Genomic DNA, 25,029 nt, shown 5'->3' on the forward strand with positions numbered 1-25,029 from the left:
CTGATGGGGGTTGGAGTCCAGCCATTTCTGGACTTCCAGAGAGACATTGTTCCCACCATCTTAATGATTAACTTGTTAGGATGAGGTGAACAGAGGTGTACATGCACCTATATTATACTTTTCGTGACTCTATGCATTCAATGCACACTTTCCCCTAATGCTCGTTTTAAACCTTTTTGCTTGGATACACCATCAGAAAAATCAGGAAGTGCAAATTTTACCCTGTGCAGGAAACTATTTGTCACACGTGGCGACTGCAGCTTGGAATGTGGGAAAAGGGTGGTGGAAAGGAATAGGATTGGGGGTTGGATTAGATGACCCTTTGGGTCCCTTCCAACCCCACAAGTGCATGGTTCACAAAGGGGCAACCAAAATGATTGAAGGGGGTGGAGCAACTCCCCTGATTGAGCTGGCAGAGGTGGTCTCTGGCATGGTTTTGGAGGAACATAGTCATTCAGAGATTGCCACTGGGCCCACTTGGGACTTCATGGCTTCCATGGCAATCATTGGGCTTACTCAAATTGTCATTATACCAGGTACATCACAACTGGAAGGGCACAACCTTGAATCAAGATTGGGTTGCTGGAATGCACTCAGGTCTTTATTGAGATATTTAGTAATCCACTGAGTAGGTCTGTTTACAATTGTATAGTAACAGATGTTTAGACAAATTTATGGAGGGGGAATGGGACGTGGGGGCGCTGTGGTCTAAACCACAGAGCCTAGGGCTTGCCGATCAGAAGGTTGGTGGTTCGAATCCCCGCAACGGGTTGAGCTCCTGTTGCTCAGTCCCTGCTCCTGCCAATCTAGCAGTTCGAAAGCACGTAAAAGTGCAAGTAGATAAATAGGTACCACTCCAGAGGGAAGGTAAATGGCATTTCTGTGCGCTGCTCTGGTTTACCAGAAGCGGCTTAGTCGTGCTGGCCACATGACCCGGAAGCTGTCTGCAGACAAACGCCGGCTCCCTCAGCCTAAAGAGCAAGACGAGCGCACAACCCCAGAGTCGTCTGAGACTGGACCTAACGGTCAGGGGTACCTTTACCTTTGTTGTTGTTTAGTCGTTTAGTCGTGTTCGACTCTTCGTGACCCCATGGACCAGAGCACGCCAGGCACTCCTGTCTTCCACTGCCTCCCGCAGTTTGGTCAAACTCATGCTGGTAGCTTCAAGAACACTGTCCAACCATCTCGTTCTCTGTCTTCCACTGATCCTTGTGCCCACAGTCTTTCCCAACATCAGGGTCTTTTTCAGGGAATCTTCTCTTCTCATGAGGTGGCCAAAGTATTGGAGCCTCAGCTTCACGATCTTTTCTTCCAGTGAGCACTCAGGGCTGATTTCCTTAAGAATGGATAGGTTTGATCTTCTTGCAGTCCATGGGACTCTCAAGAGTCCCCCCCCCCAGCACCATAATTCAAAAGCATCAATTCTTCGGTGATCAGCCTTCTTTATGGTCCAGCTCTCACTTCCATACATCACTACTGGGAAAACCATAGCTTTAACTATACGGACCTTTGTTGGCAAGGTGATGTCTCTATGTGGGACAAGAAGGTACAGTTAGAACTGGATATGGAACAACTGATTGGTTCAAAATTGGGAGAGGAGTACGGTAAGGCTGTATATTGTCTCCCTGCTTGTTTAACTTATATGCAGAATTCATCACGCAAAAGGCTGGGCTGGATGAATCCCAAGCCGGAATTAAGATTGCCGGAAGAAATACCAATAACCTCAGATATGCAGATGACACAACCTCGATGGCAGAAAGTGAGGAGGAATTAACGAACCTTTTAATGAGGGTGAAAGAGGAGAGCGCAAAATATGGTCTGAAGCTCAACATCAAAAAAACTAAGTTAGTTCTTGGTATAAGCTTTCGTGTGCATGCACACTTCTTCAGATATACAGTATATACTGTATATCTGAAGAAGTGTGCATGCACACGAAAGCTTATACCAAGAACTAACTTAGTTGGTCTTTAAGGTGCTACAGGAAGGAATTTTTTTATTTCGACTATGGCAGACCAACACGGCTATCCATCTGTAATCAAAAAAACTAACATCATGGCCACTGGTCCCATCACCTCCTGGCAAATAGAAGGGGAAGAAATGGAGGCAGTGAGAGATTTTACTTTCTTGGGCTCCATGATAATTGCAGATGGTGACAGCGGTCATGAAATTAAAAGACGCCTGCTCCTTGGGAGAAAAGTGATGGCAAACCTAGACCTTTACCTTTATGGAGGGCGAAAGGCTACCCAAGGTTATTATCTTCAAGGATATGTTCTCCCTCCTCTGCTGAAGGTAGGAGACCCCTGTGTGATGGTTTTTGGAAATCACATGTAGGGAAAGTTCTGCTGCACTCATCTTCAGCTTGTGGGCTTCCCTTTGGGGCAACTCATTGGCCATTGTGATTACAGGATGCTGGACTAGATGGACCTTTGGCCTGATCAGCTCCAGGGCTCTTAAGATGCCAATAAAGATAATGCAAACTCATCTTTCTGCCTCTTTGACCCATGTCAGTCTATTCAGTAAACATGTTTTTCTCTTGCTCTGCACCTGCTCTTCTGAAGTTCCAGAGGAAACCTCTCTTCCCTTTACAATTATCTGAACCACAGCGATTTATTCTTATTATTTACAGAGTCCAAGGGATCCTCACACCCCGCCCTCAAATATGGCATTTGGGAACAATAACACAAACATCACAATTAAGGGCAGCTGGAGGATTATTTCTTCCACTGTGCCTGAAGGGTTTGATGTATAAAATATCTCATGTGCCACAGATTCCTTGGGGCTAAGATATAGGGCAGGTGAGGGGGGAAGCTAAGTTTGTGCAAAGCTTAATCAGGACATGGGAAGCTGCCTTTGAGATCTGTACCATCTGCTGACTGGCAGTAGCTTTCCAGGAAGGGGACATCCTCAGCTCTGCCTGGAAAGGTGAGTCAGGATTGCACTTCACACCTTCTGGGTGCAATAGAAGATGCTTGTCCACTGAATTTTTGGCCCTTCCCCTCAATCCCCCTTCGACAAGAGACCCAGAATGATAACACTGTTTCTGGTGATGTCTCTCACAACCTATGGGTTACAGCAGAGGGTAAAGTGCCCACCGATTTTCATCGGTGGTGTAAACTCTCCTGTGAATTTTTACCGGCCAGCAGACCACCTCATTGGTGGAATCATATCTCCAAGATTCTTTCAAAAGCAGCAATACTTTACCTTTTCCAGTAGCCCCTTCAAGAGAATTGTGCTGTAAGTACTGATGTATTAATGGGATTTATTTCTGCTCCTAGCTACTCTCCAGTTCCTTAGATATACCTGTGTTACCCCTGTTTTCTGGTAGTCTAGCTTTGTGTGAAATATTTGATTTGGTTTTATCATTAGAAATCTACAGTCAAGCAATTTATATAATCATTTCATGAGATTCCCCCCATCCCCTACAATGGGTCCTTGTAACAGAATTTAAATCTGCATATGCATACGTCCCCCACAATTTTCATTTTCCAAATTATCCATAATCTTCATCACTTTACAAGTGATTCTTAGAGTCCAGCTAAAGTTTTGATTTGCTTGCAGCGGTCTTCTAAGTAAATTATAAAATTTTCCCATTCTTTTTTAAAGTCCTTGTCTTGGTTCCTGAGTCTCCCGGTTAGCTTTGCCATTTCAGTGTGGTCCAGAAGCTTGGCTTGCCATTCTTCCCTAGTCGGGATTATTTCTTCCTTCCATCTTTGGGCTAGTAGCACACTTGCAGCTGTTGTCGCATACATAAACAGTCTTTTCTAACTGGATAGAGGGTAACTGTGTGACACACTATTTTTGCAGATGGGAGATTGTGAGGAGCTCACACGTTCTGTCATTCGCCCTTGCTGTTCAGGATATCAATGATAATCCCAAACTCTTACCAAACATCACCCTTGGCTTCAGCATGTATGATACCTGTTTTCAGGGAAGAATGACTTCCGATGCCCTGATAGACCTTTTTTCTGGTGGGGAAATCAATATTCCAAACTACAGGTGTGGAAGACAGAAAAAGCTGTTGGCTGTTCTTGAAGCGGGTGAATCCGACATCTCCACACACATTGCAAGCATGTTGGGCATCTACAAGATCCCACAGGTAAGAACTGGGTTCAGGTCCAACACCCCAGGCAACATATGCCACCTAGTCAGACTGTAGGGAAAAACTTAGGATAATGTAACTGATTGTATTGCTTACTTTACATTGTACACTGCTTTGTAACATTGTCTTTTATGAAGTGAAGAGCCATATAGAAATAAATTGAGCCTGGAACCTTTTGCATAGTAAATACAATTGTTTAATGCTTATTGAAATGGGAAATGAATAATGTGTCTGTATTGTATACTGCGAAGCATGGCTGGAAACTTTCATTGGTTGTATCACAAGGTGTTTAGCTCATCTATGTGTATGCTAACCTGGGGGGCATCCCTATTGGGTAGGGTGCTCTTTGTTCTTAGCTGCTGAAGAGAATGGATGTGTTTTCTCTCTGTCTCTAGCAAACTGCCTGAGGCTGAATAGGGGCTTCAGTGGAGAAGAGATGGAGATCTGTTTTTAGCTCAGAATGCAATATATTTGTAATCCACGTTATTATCCCACATACTGGGACCAGTGTAAGAGTTATGCAACTAAGCGAATGTGATTCTGGTTGTTTTCAAGTTACGTTCTGTAGGTAAAGCATATTTTTGATAGAGTTACAAGCTTGGTGGATCAGGGGAATTCTGTGGACGTAGTGTATCTTGATTTCAGTAAGACTTTTGAAAACATCCCCCATAATATACTTGCAGAGAAGTTTGGGCTGGATGAGGTAACTGTTAGGGGGATTTGTAGCTGGTTGACTGAGGGTCCTCTCCTCTGTTTGATGCAGTGTGGACATGGTGATCCATGCACTGGTGACTCAAGGCTCCATTACTGCAATGCACTCCATTATTGCCTGCATGTAACTCCACTGCTATAAAGTGTGCTCTAGTGGCCCAATCACTGTTAGTGGTTCCCAATGGCTCAGATGCAGAGTTTGTATCCAACAGGAGCCATGTGTTCAGTGTTATGGACCCAATGTTATCACACTCCTTTCCAGCTGAGGATTGGCAAACCACTTCGCTATTGACTTTCTGGGGCCTACTGAAGAGGTTTATTTTGTTTTATTATTTCAGCAGGCATTTTATTGAAGTCTGATTTGAAAGTTTTACCTTCTTGATTTTTTTGTCTTGCCTCTTTCTAAACTCTTTAGAGACTACTGCAGTTAAGCAGTATAAAAACTGCTTCAATATTGATATTAAAAATTCTTTTTTTAAAAAAAACCTAACCTGTCAGATTCACCCTAATTAAATTTACCATCACCTTTCACATAGAAGTATCCAATCTTAGTCTTAAAAAAACAAACCACCAGTCTCTTTTTCTTTTCTCACCAGCTCAGTTATGGCTTTGTTCTTAATGATAAAGCCCTTTTCCCTTTTGTCTACTGGATGACTCCAAAGCAAGACACTCAGTACCAGGGGGTGGTCCAACTCCTCCTTCATTTCCGGTGGACGTGGGTCGGTCTCTTTGCTCCAGACAATGACAACGGAGAAAGGTCCCTGAGTACCTTGACGCCTCTGATGATCAAAAAGGAAATTTGTATTGCCTTCACAGAAAGAGTTGTACATAAGACTTGGCTCTGGATACCCCATGAACTACCTGCCATGTGGAGAGAAGTCAATGTATTTGTTTACACTGCAGACTCTCAGTATGGACTTTTTATAATCATAGAGGTGGAATCCTTACTTCAAAGGTTACAGAGTGGAGGGAAAGTCTGGATAACCACAGGTCTTCAGAACAAAATCTCATTATGTGATACTGACTGCTTCTCGTATGTGCATGGCTCTTTGTCCTTTGTAATGAAGACTAGAAAAAGGACGAAAAAGGACTACTATGAGCCAATGTCCCCAACTAGTCCAAGCTGCATGGTAAAAGTATTTGATTGTTCATATTCAAAGCATGCCTTGTCCCTGAGGGGTTTAACAAAATGCAGGGAGAAGAAGGATCTGAAGTTGCTGCCCCAGGAAGAGGTGGAAAGAATCCAGTCGCAAGACAGCTACATCAATTACTTGAATATCCAAGTTGTGGCTCAGGCTTTAAATGCAGCATATTCATCCATATCAAAGCGGAGTTCGATTGTGGGAGGAGGAAGAGGAGGAGGCAGCTTGGAACGTCAAAGTCTATGGTCATGGCAGGTATGTCCGTTCCATTTTGCAAAGGATTGTAAGATTTCTTACTGTCAGCCAGATTACGTGTTGTTTTATGTTTTCCTGTGATTTTGATTCATTTGCAGTCGGTTTGCTTTTTTCAATTTGTTGTGTTGCTGCTTTTTCATGAGTTTCAAGATTCTTGGCCTTGTGGTTTTCTGGAAAGTTTCCGTGTTGTTATTTTTTTGAATGCAGCCCTGTGGCCCCAGCGCTGAGTGAGGGAAGGCTGGGCCAGGGCGGCAAGCAAGCAGGTAAGGGATGTCGCCCCCTATCCCCCAGCCTGATCGACTTTTGAGAGATCCCCGCCTCCACTCCTGCTTGCAGGCAAGTAGGAGTGGGATCGGGCAGCAGCGTTGCTGCTTGCTGGGGAACAGGAACTGGATCGGGGCTGCTCAGCTGGGGAGGTGCAGGCTCCATCACACTTTCCGTTGAGGAGTTCACGGCTGCACTCCCCTCAAGGGAGAAGTTTAAAGGAGCCCCCACCTCTGCATCAGATCCCCTGAAACCCCATGAAGGCACCAAACAATTTAACCCCTGTGTTGCAAACAGTAGTCAGTAATATCCAAGGCAACACAATGACCAAATACAATGATATGATATCAATATGCATTTATATAATACGAAATATATGAAATCACATAAACAGAAAAATTATGAATCTCTGAAAGTCACAAATTATGCACTCTTAATGGATTCTCTTGAAAACATAAAACCAAATAAACTTAAGTCTTATAAGTCTCTGAAAGTCTTTCTCTGAAAGAAGCAATGTATCAGATTCTTATCTGGTGAAAACAGGCTGTAAAGCTTTGTTTATGGCGTCCAACACTGTCGAAGTAGTTCGCAAACAGATGTTGTGAACAGAGCATGTTCGGCTTCCAAAAGAAGTTCCAAAATCAGAACATTCATTTCTAGGTTTGAAGTGCTCCAGTTCCAAGTAGTTTGAGAACTAAGCTGTTCAAAAACTGAGGTACCACTGTCTTTATTTTCCCCAATTTGAACTGTTTTTATTTCTCCCCTGATGGGTTCACGTTCTCTCAATGCTGGAGTTTCCTCTGCCATTCCAGCTTCATCCTTTCTTGAAAGAAGTCCGCTTCTATACTAATACTTCAGCTGATGGACAGTACTTGGATGAGGATGGGGCAGTGGCCGCTGACTTCCATATCGTGAATCTGGTGCTGTTTCCTAACAACTCTCTTGCTAGAGTGAAGATTGGGAGAATAGAGAGACAGGGGTCCTCAAATATGAAGTTCACCATTAATCCGGAAGCAATTGTGTGGCCCAATCTATTTCAGAAGGTATGAGAAATTATATCCGTTGGGTGTAGTGAAGGGTTAACCTTCTGTGTCTCGAGGCTGAGAGGAGGCGCTTACAAGGGAAGTAAGCCAGGACGTGACGAAAGCAGCTTGGAATGCTGTGAGCTGAGTGAAAAGTGAAAGCAGTTTAGCTACGCAGCTGCTGAGAGAGAAAGGTCGCAAAATGCAACTTGAATCAGATGGATTGTAAATATGCTATTTTTGAGCAAATAAAGTGCTACTAGGAAAGAAGAAACGTGTGGGACCTATTTACTGACTGCCCTTTCAGACACGGACGCTGTGCAATTCTGCTAATTGCTTTACGACCTGCAGAGGCTCGCAGGGGGAAGTGTGCTGGACGACAAGAGTAAAGCAATAAATCTTACTTAACAATATCTGTCATTTTATTAACTATGGCATCTGCCACGCTCTAACAACATTTTGAATAATACATATGACTGCAGTCTTGTGCTCACTTCCCTGCAGCTAAGTCCCACTGAGATTAATGGGACCTGCTTTTGAGTAAACATGGATAAAATTTCATCCAAAGGCAAAATGCTACTGACACTTTCTCCTTGGTGCTAAATCTCTTTATGTCTAGACGGCGCCTCGTTCAAGATGCACCGAAAGCTGTCTCCCAGGATTTGCCAAAAAGGTTCAGGAAGGGAAGCCGCCGTGCTGCTATGATTGTGCTCCCTGCTCAGAAGGGACAATCTCCACTCAGGAAGGTAGGGGAAGATGTCAGAGGAAAGGACCTTTGACAGGAGGACGGGGCTAATTTCTGAGTCACTCCAAACATGATGTTATTAATGGCACCTCATGAATGAAATACCCTCTTCAGGGGAGCTCCCCTATTGCCAGCCTTCAGTGTCCCCCCCCCCCCAGCACCAGGAAATTTTATTTGTCCATGTGCTCAAGCATGTATTATTGATCTGTATTTAATGATGTTAGCTCCTCTACAGAATTTTGATTTGTGGTTTTTATATAGTTGTTTTCTCAGTTCTCATTTTGGCTTCTACTACTGAATCCATACAGTTTTAGAGTTAGACAGGTGAAACATCTTTCAAATCCACCCATTCATCAGTAAAGATTAACTTATAAGAAACCTCAAGGATTCAAGATCAAAGCATCATGTTCTAAGAGAAGCCAGTGGGAATGAATTGATGGATCGATTCTTTTCTGGCTGTGAATGTTTGTCTCTCTCCTTCCCTACAAAACAATCTTTCCTGATTTCTCCCAGATGCCCACCTTTCCTCAGAATTGAAACAGCATAAGACCATTGAATAATTTTTTTAAAAAAAATTGTGAGGTTTGCCCTATTTAATTTACATCATCTTTCACATAGAAGTATCCAATGCCCACCTTTCCTCAGAATTGAAACAGCAGAAGACCATTGTAGGTGTGTGATTCATGTTAGGATACTGAACTGTGTTTTCCTCTATGCAGATGCTGATGAATGCACCAATTGTCCAGAAGATCAGCATCCAAGTGAGGACCGAGATCAATGTGTCCCCAAAGAGATCACCTTCCTGTCCTATGAGGAATATTTGGGGAGCCTCCTAGCTTTCCTTTCTCTCTTCTTATCCTTAACCACAGGCTTTGTGTTAGGAATCTTCATTAAATACAAAGAAACTCCCATAGTCAAAGCCAACAATAGGGACCTCTCCTACATCCTCCTCATCTCTCTCCTTCTGTCCTTTTTGTCCTCCTTCCTCTTCATTGGCCAGCCAATGAAAGCCACCTGCCTTCTTCGTCAAACAGCATTCAGCAATATCTTCTCAGTTGCTGTCTCTTCTGTGTTGGCAAAAACCATCACTGTGGTGCTGGCCTTCCTGGCCACAAAGCCAGGAAACACGATGAGGAGATGGCTGGGGAAGAGTCTGGCCAACTCCATTGTCATTTCCTGTTCCAGTGTCCAAGTTCTCATCTGCACCATCTGGCTGGGGGCCTCTCCTCCATTCCCAGATTCTGACATACATTCCCAGCTTGGAGAAATCATCCTGCAATGCAATGAAGGATCTGTGTTCATGTTTTATGGCTCCCTCAGCTACATGGGCTTCCTGGCTGCCATCTGCTTCACAGTGGCTTTCCTAGCCAGGAAGCTGCCTGGAAATTTCAATGAAGCCAAGCTGATCACCTTCAGCATGCTGGTCTTCTGCAGTGTTTGGCTCTCCTTTGTGCCCACCTACCTGAGCACCAAGGGGAAATACATGGTAGCCGTGCAGATCTTCTCTATCTTGGCCTCCAGTGCTGGGCTTCTGGGCTGCATCTTCATTCCCAAGTGCTACATTATTATACTGAGGCCAGATCTGAACATGAGAGAGCATCTGACAAGAAAAAGCTAAACATGACATTTGATTCTTAGCTCTATGGCTACCATAGAATCATAGAATTATAGAGCTGAACGTCTCCATCAGAATCTTGATTGGAACCACAACTTGTTGTTGGGATTAAAAAATATATATCTGGATCCCTGATAGCATTTTCCAGAGGGTTCCAGTAAACCCCACAAATACGTGCACGTGCATGCGTACATATTATTCTTATTATTTATTGAATTTAGGAGGTCTTGGGGTGGTTCACAGAATAAAATCAAAGTATAAAACCACAAAATATATAATCAAAATAAAACAACACCCCAATAAACCTCCCCCCACAGCATATTCAAGCAGTTTCCTCTTATTGCAATTTGCAGCTAACCATGTGTATGGTGAGGCAAAGGTCCCAAAACAGTATGAAACTCATTTGCCAATATAAAACTGCTGGGGAATTGGAGAGGTGTGTCGCAATCCCCTTTGACTAAGCATGCATTCAAATTTTTGTCACCACAAAGGTGGCGGTGGTGGCAATTGTGCACCATCATAATCAAAGGGGATTGCAACACACCTGTACGGTTTGTGGGAACAATCCCCTTTCTCAATTAGAACACCATCCTATTGCTTTGATTAGGTTTCAAGCCCTCACTTTTGAAGCACGATCAAAATTTTCTGGTTCCAGAGTGCTGTGCTTATTCCAAAAGTGGAATCCTAAACTGTGGGGCCAGAGCACGACTCACACAAGTGTTTGCAATTCCCGAACCCCAGCATGGGTGCATTCCAAGGGCAAGGCAAAAATAAAAAATGGCTCCACCTACACCAAACATTAAAAACATATGTATTCCCCCAAAGAATCCTGGGAGCTGTAGTTTAAGGGTCCAAGGACTGTAGCTCTGAGGGGTAAACTAGGAAGGAAGTAGCCTGCCTCATATTGAGTCAAAGCACTGGTCCATGTAGGCTCAGTGTTGTCTAGAAGGCTTTGTCTCCAAAGTTTCAGGTGGGGAGCCTGTAAAAGCCATTAGGGACCTTCTGCATGCAAAGCCGATACTCTGTGGCTGAGGTACAGCCCTTCCTCATGCAATTCCCAGGATCCTTTGGGGGAAGCCTATGTGCTTTAATTGGCTAGTGTGGGTGTGACCGATGTCTCCTCTCCCAAGGAAAGAAGCAACTGGGGGTGGGCATGAATAGAAGTGTATAAAACAGTGCACAGGAACCCATGGCCCTTGAGATGTTTCAGGACACTCCAACTCCCATCAGCCGCAGCCAATGAACCTGGATGATAAGGTGTAAGACAGGCATTGGGGTCCATGGTTCACAAAGGGGCATCAATCCTGACTGAGGTGGCAGAGGTGGTCTCTGGCATGGTTTTGTAGGAACATAGACATTCAGAGTTTGCCACTGGGCCCTGTGAGGACTTCATGGCTTCCATGGCAATCATTGTCATTATACCAGGCACATCACAACTGGAAGGGCACAACCTTGAATTCTAGATTGGGTTGCTGGAATGCACTCAGGTCTTTATTGAGATATTTAGTAATCCACTGAGTAGGTATATTTCCAACTGCGTAGTAACAGATGTTTAGACAAATTTATGGAGGGGAAAAAGGCTGCCTAAGGCTATTGCCTTCAAGGATATGTTCTCCCTCCTCTGCTGAAGGTAGGAGGCCCCTGTGCGATGGGTTTTGGGAATCACATGTAGAGAAGGTTCTGCTCCACATCTGCTTGTGGGCTTTCCTTTGGGGCAACTCATTGGTCATTGTGATTACAGAATGCTGGACTAGATGGACCTTTGGCCTGATCAGCTGCAAGGCTCTTAAGATGCCAATAAAGATAATTCAAACTCATCTTTCTGCCTCCTTGACCCATGTCAGTCTATTCAGTAAACATGTTTTTCTCTTGCTCTGCACCTGCTCTTCTGAAGTTCCAGAGGAAACCTCTCTTCCCTTTACAATTATCTGAACCACAGCGATTTATTTTTATTATTTACAGAGTCCAAGGGATCCTCACACTCCACCCTCATTTGGGAACAATAACACAAACATCACAATTAAGGGCAGCTGGAGGTTTATTTCTTCCGCTGTGCCTGAAAGGTTTGATGTATAAAATATCTCATGTACCACAGAGTCCTTGGGGCTAAGATATAGGGCAGGTGAAGGGGGGAAGCTAAGTTTGTGCAAAGCTTAACTAGGAAGCTGCCTTTGAGATCTGTACTATCTGCTGATTGGCAGTAGCTTTCCACGAAGGGGACATCCTCAGCCATACCTGAAGAGGTGAGTCAGGATTGCACTTCACACCTTCTGGGTGCAAAACAGATGCTTGTCCATTGAATCTTTGGCCCTTCCCCTCAATCCCACTTTGACCCTGAGGCAACAGCCAGACACTTCCCTTTATTTGTCAAGCCACTGCTGCTTCTGATTTGCAAGAATGTGGGGTTTCTTCTGAGCAGCGGGTAGTGGGGGGAAGAACAGTCACAAGCAAAGTGTAGCCGATAGACCTAGAATGATAACACTGTTTCTAGTGATGTCTCTCACAAACTATGGGTTGCAGCAGAGGGTAAAGTGTCCACCTAGTTTGATTGGAGATACAAATTCTCCTGTGAATTTTTACCGACCAGCGGACCACCTCATTGGTGGAATCATAGCTCCAAGATTTTTTGAAAATGTGCATTTCTTCACCTTTTCCAGCAGCCCTTTCAACAGAATTGAGATGTAAGTACTGATGTATTGATGGGATTTATTTCTGCTTCCTAGCTACTCTCCAGTTCCCTTGATGTACCTGTGTTACCCTTGTTTTCTGGCAACCCTGATAAATCATTGGCTCCTCTTTTTTTTCGTTGAGGAAACACCTCATTCAGTGGGATCCAATACAATTGGGAGATCTGGGTAGGAATATAATGTTACACAAAAGCAACAAGCGCCCTCTTTGCTTATAAACCTATAATATAAGGTTTATAATGTCGTGGGTCTTTCCTGGGGATTGAAACAAGAATGCCTGTTATTTTACTTTATTTATTTAAAGATTTCTTTATGATGGTTCATACCTTATTTTATAATGCAATTTAAGTAACTGGTAGCAGTTTTGATGTATGCTGCTCTCTGAAGAATAACTTGTTCTCTAAAATGTAGGAAACGCTCTGGGATGTGTTTGAATTGCAGGTCTTCTGTAGTAAGCGACATTGGAACTAGACAATTATTTCACCCATGCACAACAAAATCTATGGAGCTGCAAATTGTAAATGACTCATGTGCTTCATCACATGCAAAGCAGCCTGTGGGCTCAATTTGGCTCCAGGACCTTTTTCTCTGGCGTCCAGCACAGCACAGCATAACTAAGACTTCTTGGCTGCTCTGTGGGGCTCCTCTCCCCATGCCCCCATTAGAAATATGCAAATCATTACTTTGGAAACCCATTTTGTGAGACATTGCCTGGGAGGTTGTTTTATACAGGGATGGGTGGTAACCACTGGACCTAGTGGGGCAGCGGCCAAGGAACAGTTGTGTTCTGGTTTTGCCTCCTTTCTCCTCCTTGCAAAGATACTGCATCCACTGATACTGGTACACCTCCGCCTTACTTTCCCCTGCCACCTCGCCTCATTTCTTATTTGCTTTGATTAACACAAAAAAGAATGTGACTTTCATTTTCACTGAATTGAGGGTAACTGCTTGACACGCTATTTTTGCAGATGGGAGATGGTGAGGAGCTCACACGTCCTTCCATTCTCCCTTGCTGTTCAGGATATCAGTAATAATCCCAGGCTCTTACCAAACATCACCCTCGGCTACAGCATGTATGATACGTCTTTTCAGGGAAGAATGACTTCCGATGCCCTGATAGACCTGCTTGCTGGTGGGAAAATCAATATTCCAAACTACAGGTGTGGAAGACAGAAAAAGCTGTTGGCTGTTCTTGAAGCGGGTGAATCCGACATCTCCACACACATTGCAAGCATGTTGGGCATCTACAAGATCCCACAGGTAAGAACTGGGTGCAAGTCCAACACACCAGGCAACATATGCCACCTAGTCAGACTGTAGGGAAAACCTAGGATAATGTAACTGATTGTATTGCTTACCTTACATTGTACACTGCTTTGAAACATTGTCTTTTATGAAGTGAAGAGCCATAGAGAAATAAATTGAGCCTGGAACCTTTTGCATGGGAAGTACAATTGTTTAATGTACACTGAAATGGGAAATGCACAATGTTTCTGAACAGTGGTACCTCGGGTTACAGACGCTTCAGGTTACAGACGCTTCGGGTTACAAACTCCACTAACCAAGAAGTGTTTGCTCCAGGTTAAGAACTTTGCCCCAGGAGAAGAACGGAAATTGTACGCCAGTGGCGCAGCGGCAGCATTAAGCCCCATTAGCTAAAGCACGCCTCAGGTTAAGAACTGTTTTAGGTTAAGAACAGACCTCTGGAACGAATTAAGTTCTTAACCCGAGGTACCACTTTATTGTATACTGTGAAGCACAGTTGGAAACTTGCAGAGAAGTTTGGGCTACAGTGGAAGAAGATTGGAAAAAATTTAAAGATTATTTACAGAAATACTGTAAAATCAATGAATGTTAGAAAAATGTTGGAATGAAGTTACATGGCTTTAGTAGAAATGTTATAAGGAATTAAGTATAAATAGATTAATAGAGTATTAAAGGAAAAAATAAGGTTAGAATGAGGTAAGATAATTATAGGATAGTAAACAGAGGAAGATGGAAAGGAATTGCTGAAATAATTAATAGAAGTGGAATACAAAAAGGGAGGTGCGAGGAGGTCGTGGAAATAAGTGAATGAAAGATGGGATAATGAAATTGTCTGATTTATTTTATTGTTTTTGTTTTGTTTGGTTAGTTTAATGTATTGTATTGGGTTTTTTTAGTGTTTAATTTTTTTGGAAAAGTAATAAATATTATTTTTTTAAAAAATAAAAAAATAAAAAAGAGAAGTTTGGGCTGGATGAGGTAACTGTTAGGGGGATTTGTAGCTGGTTGACCGAGGGTCCTCTTCTGTGTTTGATGCAGTGTGGACATGGTGATCCATGCATTGGCGACCTCGATTACTGCAATGCACTCTGTTGTCAGCATGTAGCTCTAAAGTGTGCTCTAGCGGCCCAATCACTGAGCTCTTTGGGGGAGTCACTGTTAGTGGTTCCCAATGGCTCAGATGCAGTCTCTGTGTGTGGTTTGGGAGCTGCATGGTCAGGGGAAAAACAATGCTGTCCAGGGTTGTAAAGAATAATTGGGTGCATTCTTTCCACCTTGGATCAAATCTACGCTCCCAGGTGCCATAAGAAAGCTGCAGAGATAGCGCAGAATAGTGCACACCCTGGAAATGATCTCTTTCAGCTTCTGCCTTCTGGAAGAAGGTAAAGTAAAGGTAAAGGTACCCCTGCCCGTACGGGCCAGTCGTGTCTGATTCTAGGGTTGTGCGCCCATCTCACTTAAGAGGCCGGGGGCCAGTGCTGTCCGAAGACACTTCCGGGTCACGTGGCCAGCGTGACGAAGCTGCTCTGGCGAGCCAGCACCAGCGCAGCACACGGAAACGCCGTTTACCTTCCCGCTATAAAGCGGTACCTATTTATCTACTTGCACTTAAGGGTGCTTTCGAACTGCTAGGTGGGCAGGAGCTGGGACCGAACGACGGGAGCTCACCCCGCCGCGGGGATTCGAACCGCCGACCATACGATCGGCAAGTCCTAGGCACTGAGGTTTTACCCACAGCGCCACCCGCGTCCCTTTCTGGAAGAAGGTACAGGGTTATAAAGACTAGGACTAGCCGCCTGAGAAACAGTTTCTATCCAAATGCGATTTTGGTTTTAAACGCAATGTAAGATAGTCTCTGTGGGAGTATATTGTATTTAATTATGGGGTATCAGAGTTTTTAGGGGGTTAACCAGGCTGGGATAGCTGGGATAGCAGGCTGGTTGGTTTTTGAATGTCTGAGGTAGATTTTTTCAATTTCGTTGTTTTGTATGGGACAATGACAATAAAGATTATCGTATCGTATCCAACAGGAGCCATGTGTTCAGCATTTGGGACCCTTTTTAAAAAAAAACACAACAACCCATCTTTATTGAAAATTCAAAAAGTGCATAATTATATCTGCACCAAACATGGTGAGACATGTAAATAAAAGAGAGAAAAAGAAGAAGGAAATCAGAACCCGCATAGAAGGGAAAATAAAAGAGAGAGGGGGAAAAAACCAGAACTGTATATTTTACGAAGTTGTTAAAGCCCTAGTGCTTTACCATCTGCCACATTTGTGATTGTTTTCCTAATCCTGGCTTCTGATATTGGAGACATCAATACTTGTTTTTGTGTGTATTCTAGCCTTGGTAGTTTTATTTTTTTTTAATCCCGCCCTTCCCATAAACTCTTCTGGTACCTCTTTTCAGGAAGTGGTTGTTAATCACGGTTGGAGATGTATGCACTTCATGCAATTCACCTCTAATTTGTGAGATTATTGAGTTTTCTTTCTTTTGCATAAGTCGCTTCACAAGAATCTTACCTGCCCTTTCACCTGTCTCCCGATACTTTTGTCCTGTACACATAAGCATGAATTCAACTTATTGGGACAATATATTACTTAGTTCAAATTTCTTTTTTCGTATCTTACTATACAATTCATCAGTTGGCTTATTAACTATTAATGTCTATAAGTCATTTAATACCTCTTTCAATTTTTTCTTACTATTTTCAAGGTTGTCTTTTAAAAAAGTGGTATGCTATAATTCGACCTCTAATAAAAGCTTCATATGCTTCCCATTCATATATCCTAGCGGTCAAAGTCTCAGTATTTATATCAAAGAATTGTTCAGTCTCGGTCTTCATTTGTTTTACAAACTGGTCATCATTAAGTAGTGAGATGTTAAAATACCAGTTTCTTGGTATCTTAGCTGTATTAGAATACTTCCAATCCAAGCTAATTTCACTGTGATAAGATACACAATATACACCAGTCTCACAATCTTGAATTTGATAGTACAAGGACACTGATATTAAGAAAAAATCCAACCTAAAACAATTTTTATATACTTGACTATAAAATGTAAATTGCCTTTCCTTAAGCGCCAAGGGTCAACCAGAATCAACTTTTGTATGTACTTTTTGAGAGTTTCTCTAACTAATGAATTACCCCCCCCCCCCGTGGAGGTGTGTTTCTGTCCAGGTTAGGATCAATTATTTCATTGAAATCACCTTCTATTATAAGTTTATCATATGTACTTTGACTCAGGTGACTAAAACATTGATAAAACATATCTAGGGAATCTACATTTGTCCCATATATATCAATCAACATTATTACCTTTTCAGCAATTTTCATACCCAAAATTAAATAGCGTCCATTTTCATCACTAATAACTTGTTGTGTATCCACCCTCAATCCTTTTCATATCAAGATAATGAGGCCTCTTGCATTGGGAGCATAATTTGTAGTATATACCTCTCCTACTCAATCCTTCATTAACACATTTTTGTCTTGTTCCAGACAGAATACTCTAGTATTTTTGTCTTGTTCCAGACAGAATACTCTAGTATCAGTATTTAAAGATTTTAAGTATTGGAAAATTACTTGCTGTTTTTTGGAGTCTGTCAACTCTTTTACATTTAAACTAACTTCATATTGTATTATTAATTTCCTTTTGGCCCCTCTTATCTTGGTCATAAATCCAATATTCATTGCTGCAAGGTTTATTGTATATGCATATAGTTATATATACAACCTGCCATTCATACACCTAAATTACCTTACACATATCTCTTTATATAATTTGGCTTTATGGACCCAATGTTATCAAACATTAGCATTTTGGATCCAATATTATCAAACTCCTTTTTTTTAAAATGATATTTATTGAAAAATGATTTTTTTAAAAAATTACAAAGAAAAAAGACAAAAGCAGAAAACAGAAAAAGAAAAAGAAAATAAAACCATCATTTTCAAATTCTCCACATTCATTACCTTCTTTCCATGACCTCTTCCTCCTCCCATCTCTTGTATCTTGATTAATAATTGTCACAGCAAATCCTTTCCATAATTCATAATATTCCGTCATTACATTACCTTACTCTATTTTCATCTTATCTTATAAAAAACCTTAAAACGTAAAACTTAAATCTTATTTTTACCAGCTTCTCATAACCATTACCTTTTTACCTAATTCTTTAAACATTTTTACAAGAGCCAAGTAATTTCATTTCAACATTTTTCCAACGTTCATAAAACATTTCTAATAATAAAAAAGAGAGAATAAAAACAATCCAATCTTCTTCCAGCGTCCCCTCCCCCCGGTCCCGGGATTGTCAGTCCTTTTTATCCCATTGGTCTGGCACATTAACCTGGTGATCGTATATCCGAGGCCTTCAAATCTCTTCCATGTCCCTTCCGCAGCTCTTCCTCATATTTTCCTTTCACTCGTGGGAACTCCAGCTTGGTAGTGTTTTTGACCCTTTTCAACAAATCAGCCCCTTTCACATAGTCCAGACTAGACTCCATGTGGTATTTTAAGACATGTTTCAAATTCCCTCCAAAATTGGAAGTCCCAACAGCTCCAAACCTCTGACGGCCCATTGCCAGACTCGGAAAGTCCAAACATCCCTGCATAGGGGGGTCAGTCCAACCCCCCATTTCCAAGTCAATCCAAACTTTGTCTTTCCAAATCTGGTTTTTTCCAAGTTCATTTGTCAAATCCAAAGGCTCATTTTCCTGCTGGGTCAAAAGTCCCTCCATCTCTGGCACCCAAGATTCTGCAACATCCTCTTCTATCATCTGCTCTGTCAGGACACACTCCTGTTTAAGTTCCTGGGTGGGCTCCATATAATTTCCCACTACCTGTTCAAATGTTCTGGCCGCATTAGTCATCAAATCCGTCTTCTGACTTAACTGATCCAATAGGGCATTTATTTTACAGAAAGCACCCAACAGTGCTTCTGAAAACATTGTCCTGCAAGGTCACAAGTCCTTTCCCACCGTTGTAATCTGGCAGCTGCAAGCTCCCTAAAATTGGTTACAGTTTCCCAGTCGCCCTCTAGGGGGAAACCTCTGGTTGTTCTTTCTTTCTTTTAAGAACAATAGCAACAAAGTTTCTTTTTAAAAAAATATTTTGTCAGTATTTATTCCTTTAAAATGCGAAAGGAAACCATGGAATCACAATGTTACTCTTCTTTTAACTATCTGTCAAAAACATTTGTCTCTGGTCAATGAGCTTCAAAATGTCAATTCTGACACCCCGCTCCAGGGTCAGGACGGTGGAAAGTTACTTTACTTTAAACTCACTTCTGCAGGTTTAAACAGTCCAAAAAAGATCCCCCTTATTCTCCTGCTACCGAAGGGGGGTTCAACGCTTTTAGATGGTGAAATAATCCTTTAAAAGTAATTTTCTAAGCTCTAGTTTATGTTGTCTTTGCTTTCTTCTGACTACAAGGAAACGGAAGGCTGACTTCCTGTTTAGAGCTTCCCGTTTCAGTACCAAATTAAGATAAATTTTTAAGTCCAATTCCTTTCTAATCGCCAGTTCTTGTTTGAAGTCCAATTATTCAATGTTTGAGTACTCATGGGTGATTACTTTAGATGCCAAATTTTCCCAGGAAAAAGGGAGCGCTCTCCGGCAACGGCTGTGCGGCTTCGCTCCACGGAAATAGCAGTTGACTCACAGCACCGCGCCACTTCCCCCTCTTCGCATCGGAGCCCATTAGTGGGTTCCTTTGCGGGTTGGGGGGGTGCTAAAGGTGCCCGCCGAGTCCCACGGTCACAGGCTTCATCCACCTGTGATTTCTGAGAGGGTCTCCGCTTCGCCGCAGCGGAAAAGACCCGTTTCGTGCGGAGCTGGTCCCTCCGGTTCAGAGGGAGTCCGTCATTCCCGATGGCGCCACCCCGGAAGTCTCCAATATTATCAAACTCCTTTCCAGTTGAGGATTGGCAAACCACTTCGCTACTGACTTTCTGGGGCCTACTGAAGGATTTTATTTTATTTTATTTTATTTTATCAGGCAATTTAATTGAAGTTTGATTTGAAAATTTTACCTTCTTGATTTTTTTGGATTGCATCTTTTGAAACTGCTTAGAGACTATTGCGGTTAAGCAGTAGAAAAACTGCTTTAATTTTTTTTTATTAAAAAACCCCCACTTGTGAGGTTCGCCCTAATTAAATTGACCATCACCTTTCACATAGAAGTATCCACTCTTAGTCTTAAAAAACAAACCACCAGTCTCTTTTTCTTTCCTCACCAGCTCAGTTATGGCTTTGTTCTTAATGATAAAGCTCAGTTCCCTTTTGTCTACTGGATGACTCCAAAGCAAGACACTCAGTACCAGGGGGTGGTCCAACTCCTCCTGCATTTCAGGTGGACGTGGGTCGGCCTCTTTGCTCCAGACAATGACAACGGAGAAAGGTCCCTGAGTACCTTGATGCCTCTGATGATCAAAAAGAAAATTTGTATTGCCTTCACTGAAAGAGTAGAACATAAAACTTGGCTCTGGATACCCCACGAACTACCTGCCATGTGGAGAGAAGTCAATGTATTTGTTTACACTGCAGACTCTCAATATGGCCTTTATATAATCATAGAGGTGGAATCCTTACTTCAAAGGGTACAGAGTAGAGGGAAAGTCTGGATAACCACAGGCCTTCAGAACAAATTCTCATTATGTGATACTGACTGCTTCCCGTATGTGCATGGCTCTTTGTCCTTTGTAATGAAGACTAGAAAAAGGACAAAAAAAGACTACTATGAGCCAATGTCCTCAACTAGTCCAAGCTGCATGGTAAAAGTATTTGATTGTTCATATTCAAAGCATGCCTTGTCCCTGAGGGGTTTAACAAAATGCAGGGAGAAGAAGGATCTGCAGTTGCTGCCCCAGGGAGAGGTGGAAAGAATCCAGTCGCAAGACAACTACATCAATTACTTGAATATCCAAGTTGTGGCTCAGGCTTTAAATGCAGCATATTCATCCAGATCAAAGCAGAGTTCAATTGTGGGAGGAGGAAGAGGAGGAGGCAGCTTGGAACGTCAAAGTCTATGGTCATGGCAGGTATGTCCGTTCCATTTTGCAAAGGATTGTAAGATTTCTTACTGTCAGCCAGATTCCGTGTTGTTTTATGTTTTCCTGTGATTTTGATTCATTTGCAGTCGGTTTGCTTTTTTCAATTTGTTGTGTTGCTGCTTTTTCATGAGTTTCAAAATTCTTGGCCTTGTGGTTTTCTGGAAAGTTTCTGTGTTGTTTTTTTTGAATGCAGCCCTGTGGCCCCAGCGCTGAGTGAGGGAAGGCTGGGCCAGGGCGGCAAGCAAGCAGGTAAGGGATGTCGCCCCCCACCCCCCAGCCTGCTCCACTTCTGAGAGATCCCCGCCTCCACTCCTGCTTGCAGGCAAGTAGGAGTGGGATCGGGCAGCAGCGTTGCTGCTTGCAGGGGAACAGGAGCTGGATCGAGGCTGCTCAGCTGGGGAGGTGCAGGCTCCATCACACTTTCCGTTGAGGAGTTCACGGCTGCACTCCCCTCAAGGGAGAAGTTTAAAGGAGCCCCCACCTCTGCATCAGATCCCCTGAAACCCCATGAAGGCACCAAACAATTTAACCCCTGTGTTGCAAACAGTAGTCAGTAATATCCAAGGCAACACAATGACCAAATACAATGATATGATATCAATATGCACTCTTTATATAATACGAAATATATGAAATCACATAAACAGAAAAATTATGAATCTCTGAAAGTCACAAATTATGCACTCTTAATGGATTCTCTTGAAAACATAAAACCAAATAAACTTAAGTCTTATAAGTCTCTGAAAGTCTTTCTCTGAAAGAAGCAATGTATCAGATTCTTATCTGGTGAAAACAGGCCGTAAAGCTTTGTTTATGGCGTCCAACACTGTCGAAGTAGTTCGCAAACAGATGTTGTGAACAGAGCATGTTCGGCTTCCAAAAGAAGTTCCAAAATCAGAACATTCATTTCTAAGTTTGAAGTGTTCCAGTTCCAAGTAGTTCGAGAACTAAGCTGTTCGAAAACTGAGGAACCACTGTCTTTATTTTCCCCGATTTGAACTGTATTTATTTCTCCCCTGATGGGTTCACGTTCTCTCAATGGTGGAGTTTCCTCTGTCATTCCAGCTTCATCCTTTCTTGAAAGAAGTCCGCTTCTATACTAATAGTTCAGCTGATGGACAGTACTTGGATGAGGATGGGGCAGTGGCCGCTGACTTCGATATTGTGAATCTGGTGCTGTTTCCCAACAGTTCTCTTGCTAGAGTGAAGATTGGGAGAATAGAGAGACAGGGGTCCTCAAATATGAAGTTCATCATTAATCCAGAAGCAATTGTGTGGCCCAATCTATTTCAGAAGGTATGAGAAATTATATCTGTCATTTTATTAACTATGGCATCTGCCACGCTCTAACAACATTTTGAATAATACATATGATGCTTGGACTGCAATCTTGTGCTCACTTCTCTGCAGCTAAGTCCCACTGAGATTAATGGGACCTGCTCTTGAGTAAACAGGTATAACCTTTAATCCAAGGCACAATTGCTACTGACACTTTCTCCTTGGTGCTCAATCTCTTTATGTCTAGATAGTGCCTCGTTCAAGATGCACAGAAAGCTGTCTCCCTGGATATGCCAAAAAGGTTCAGGAAGGGAAGCCACCGTGCTGCTATGATTGTGCTCCCTGCTCAGAAGGGACAATCTCCACTCAGGAAGGTAGGGGAGGATATCAGAGGAAAGGATCTTGGATAGGAGGACGGGGCTAATTTCTGAGTCACTCCAAACATGATGTTATTAATGGCACCTCATGAATGAAATACCCTCTTCAGGGGAGCTCCCCTATTGCCAGCCTTCAGTGTCCCCCCCCCCCCAGCACCAGGAAATTTTATTTGTCCATGTGCTCAAGCATGTATTATTGATCTGTATTTAATGATGTTAGCTCCTCTACAGAATTTTGATTTGTGGTTTTTATATAGTTGTTTTCTCAGTTCTCATTTTGGCTTCTACTACTGAATCCATACAGTTTTAGAGTTAGACAGGTGAAACATCTTTCAAATCCACCCATTCATCAGTAAAGATTAACTTATAAGAAACCTCAAGGATTCAAGATCAAAGCATCATGTTCTAAGAGAAGCCAGTGGGAATGAATTGATGGATCGATTCTTTTCTGGCTGTGAATGTTTGTCTCTCTCCTTCCCTACAAAACAATCTTTCCTGATTTCTCCCAGATGCCCACCTTTCCTCAGAATTGAAACAGCATAAGACCATTGAATAATTTTTTTAAAAAAAATTGTGAGGTTTGCCCTATTTAATTTACATCATCTTTCACATAGAAGTATCCAGTGCCCACCTTTCCTCAGAATTGAAACAGCAGAAGACCATTGTAGGTGTGTGATTCATGTTAGGATACTGAACTGTGTTTTCCTCTATGCAGATGCTGATGAATGCACCAATTGTCCAGAAGATCAGCATCCAAGTGAGGACCGAGATCAATGTGTCCCCAAAGAGATCACCTTCCTGTCCTATGAGGAATATTTGGGGAGCCTCCTAGCTTTCCTTTCTCTCTTCTTATCCTTAACCACAGGCTTTGTGTTAGGAATCTTCATTAAATACAAAGAAACTCCCATAGTCAAAGCCAACAATAGGGACCTCTCCTACATCCTCCTCATCTCTCTCCTTCTGTCCTTTTTGTCCTCCTTCCTCTTCATTGGCCAGCCAATGAAAGCCACCTGCCTTCTTCGTCAAACAGCATTCAGCAATATCTTCTCAGTTGCTGTCTCTTCTGTGTTGGCAAAAACCATCACTGTGGTGCTGGCCTTCCTGGCCACAAAGCCAGGAAACACGATGAGGAGATGGCTGGGGAAGAGTCTGGCCAACTCCATAGTCGTTTCCTGTTCCAGTGTCCAAGTTCTCATCTGCACCATCTGGCTGGGGGCCTCTCCTCCATTCCCAGATTCTGACATGCATTCCCAGCTTGGAGAAATCATCCTGCAATGCAATGAAGGGTCTTTGCTCATGTTTTATGGCTCCCTCAGCTACATGGGCTTCCTGGCTGCCATCTGCTTCACAGTGGCTTTCCTAGCCAGGAAGCTGCCTGGAAATTTCAATGAAGCCAAACTGATCACCTTCAGCATGCTGGTCTTCTGCAGTGTTTGGCTCTCCTTTGTGCCCACCTACCTGAGCACCAAGGGGAAATACATGGTAGCCGTGCAGATCTTCTCTATCTTGGCCTCCAGTGCTGGGCTTCTGGGCTGCATCTTCATTCCCAAGTGCTACATTATTATACTGAGGCCAGATCTGAACATGAGAGAGCATCTGACAAGAAAAAGCTAAACATGACATTTGATTCTTAGCTTTAAGGATATCATAGAATCATAGAATTGTAGAGTTGGAAGTCCCCACCTGAATCTTGAGTGGAAACACAGCTTTTTGTTGGTAGTGTTTTCCAGAAGGCTCCAGTAAACTCCACAAATATGTGTGTGTGCATGTATCCTTGTCAAAGTTCCCTTTGTTCACTTGTGATGGGGAGGAGATAGATAATTTGCAGTAGACCTCTTAAAGTTTCTGATTCCCAATTCTTCACTAATAGCAATTGTGGAGTTGCCCATTGTTGCTTGAAATCATTCCTGTACCAGGCTCTTCTGTCTTGAGTTAGACTGCACATTATTCATAGCTGAATTTCCTAAGCTGCTTAAGACGTTGTCAACTGAATTGCTAAAGTGAAAAATGAACTTAGTTAAATTAGAAGAAAAGGGACATTAAACGAGCTACATGAAGGACATAGATAAAAGGTCATATGGGAACGGTGATACACATAGTTTGCGGAAAAGAAATATTTTTGGCACGTGAGTGTTGACGAGGATCAAAAGTGCAAGAGTAAGGAGAAAACCTAGTACATTGAAGGACATGACTGAAACTTGATATTAGTTGGTCAGAAATGAGATAAGTGGTCTCTGGAGAAGTAAAGTTGTCAGACATAAGGAAAGTGGAATTTGGCTAAAGTTTTGTTCCATCTACAGAATACAAGATTCATGTGATAATGAGCTCATGTAGGCATGTCCTGGTATCTATGCTAACCAAAGGGAATGTGAACAGTTTGACACCAGGAAGGTCTATTTTCTTGGCAAAAGCAAATTGAAAGCATAGTACCAGGTGTTTTTACACCAAGAGCTTGTCTCCTTTTCAGAAGTAACTGAATCCGGACAAAATACGTCTCTCTGGGAACGT

General features: G+C 42.6%; 2 protein-coding genes across 2 annotated transcripts; both read left to right on the plus strand.

The window, feature by feature from the left end:
* Nucleotides 1-373: 373 nt before the first annotated feature.
* On the plus strand, nt 374-9,885 carry LOC308471827 (vomeronasal type-2 receptor 26-like; the record flags this gene model as incomplete). Its single annotated transcript, XM_080996106.1, has 7 exons — nt 374-536; nt 3,141-3,234; nt 3,805-4,096; nt 5,407-6,207; nt 7,284-7,514; nt 8,113-8,239; nt 8,958-9,885. The coding sequence occupies 7 exons, from the start codon at nt 374-376 to the stop codon at nt 9,854-9,856; spliced, it is 2,607 nt and encodes an 868-aa protein (XP_080852232.1). The 3' UTR covers nt 9,857-9,885.
* An 11,975-nt stretch (nt 9,886-21,860) lies between these two features.
* On the plus strand, nt 21,861-24,186 carry LOC308469896 (vomeronasal type-2 receptor 26-like). The gene is made up of 3 exons (XM_080992979.1): nt 21,861-22,162; nt 22,392-22,518; nt 23,237-24,186. Exons 1-3 carry the CDS (start codon nt 21,905-21,907, stop codon nt 24,133-24,135), a joined length of 1,284 nt encoding a protein of 427 aa, XP_080849105.1. The 5' UTR covers nt 21,861-21,904; the 3' UTR covers nt 24,136-24,186.
* Nucleotides 24,187-25,029: the final 843 nt, after the last annotated feature.

Source organism: Podarcis pityusensis, assembly GCF_964106645.2.
Source record: "Podarcis pityusensis genome assembly, chromosome: 2".
In the NCBI taxonomy this organism is placed as follows: domain Eukaryota; kingdom Metazoa; phylum Chordata; class Lepidosauria; order Squamata; family Lacertidae; genus Podarcis; species Podarcis pityusensis.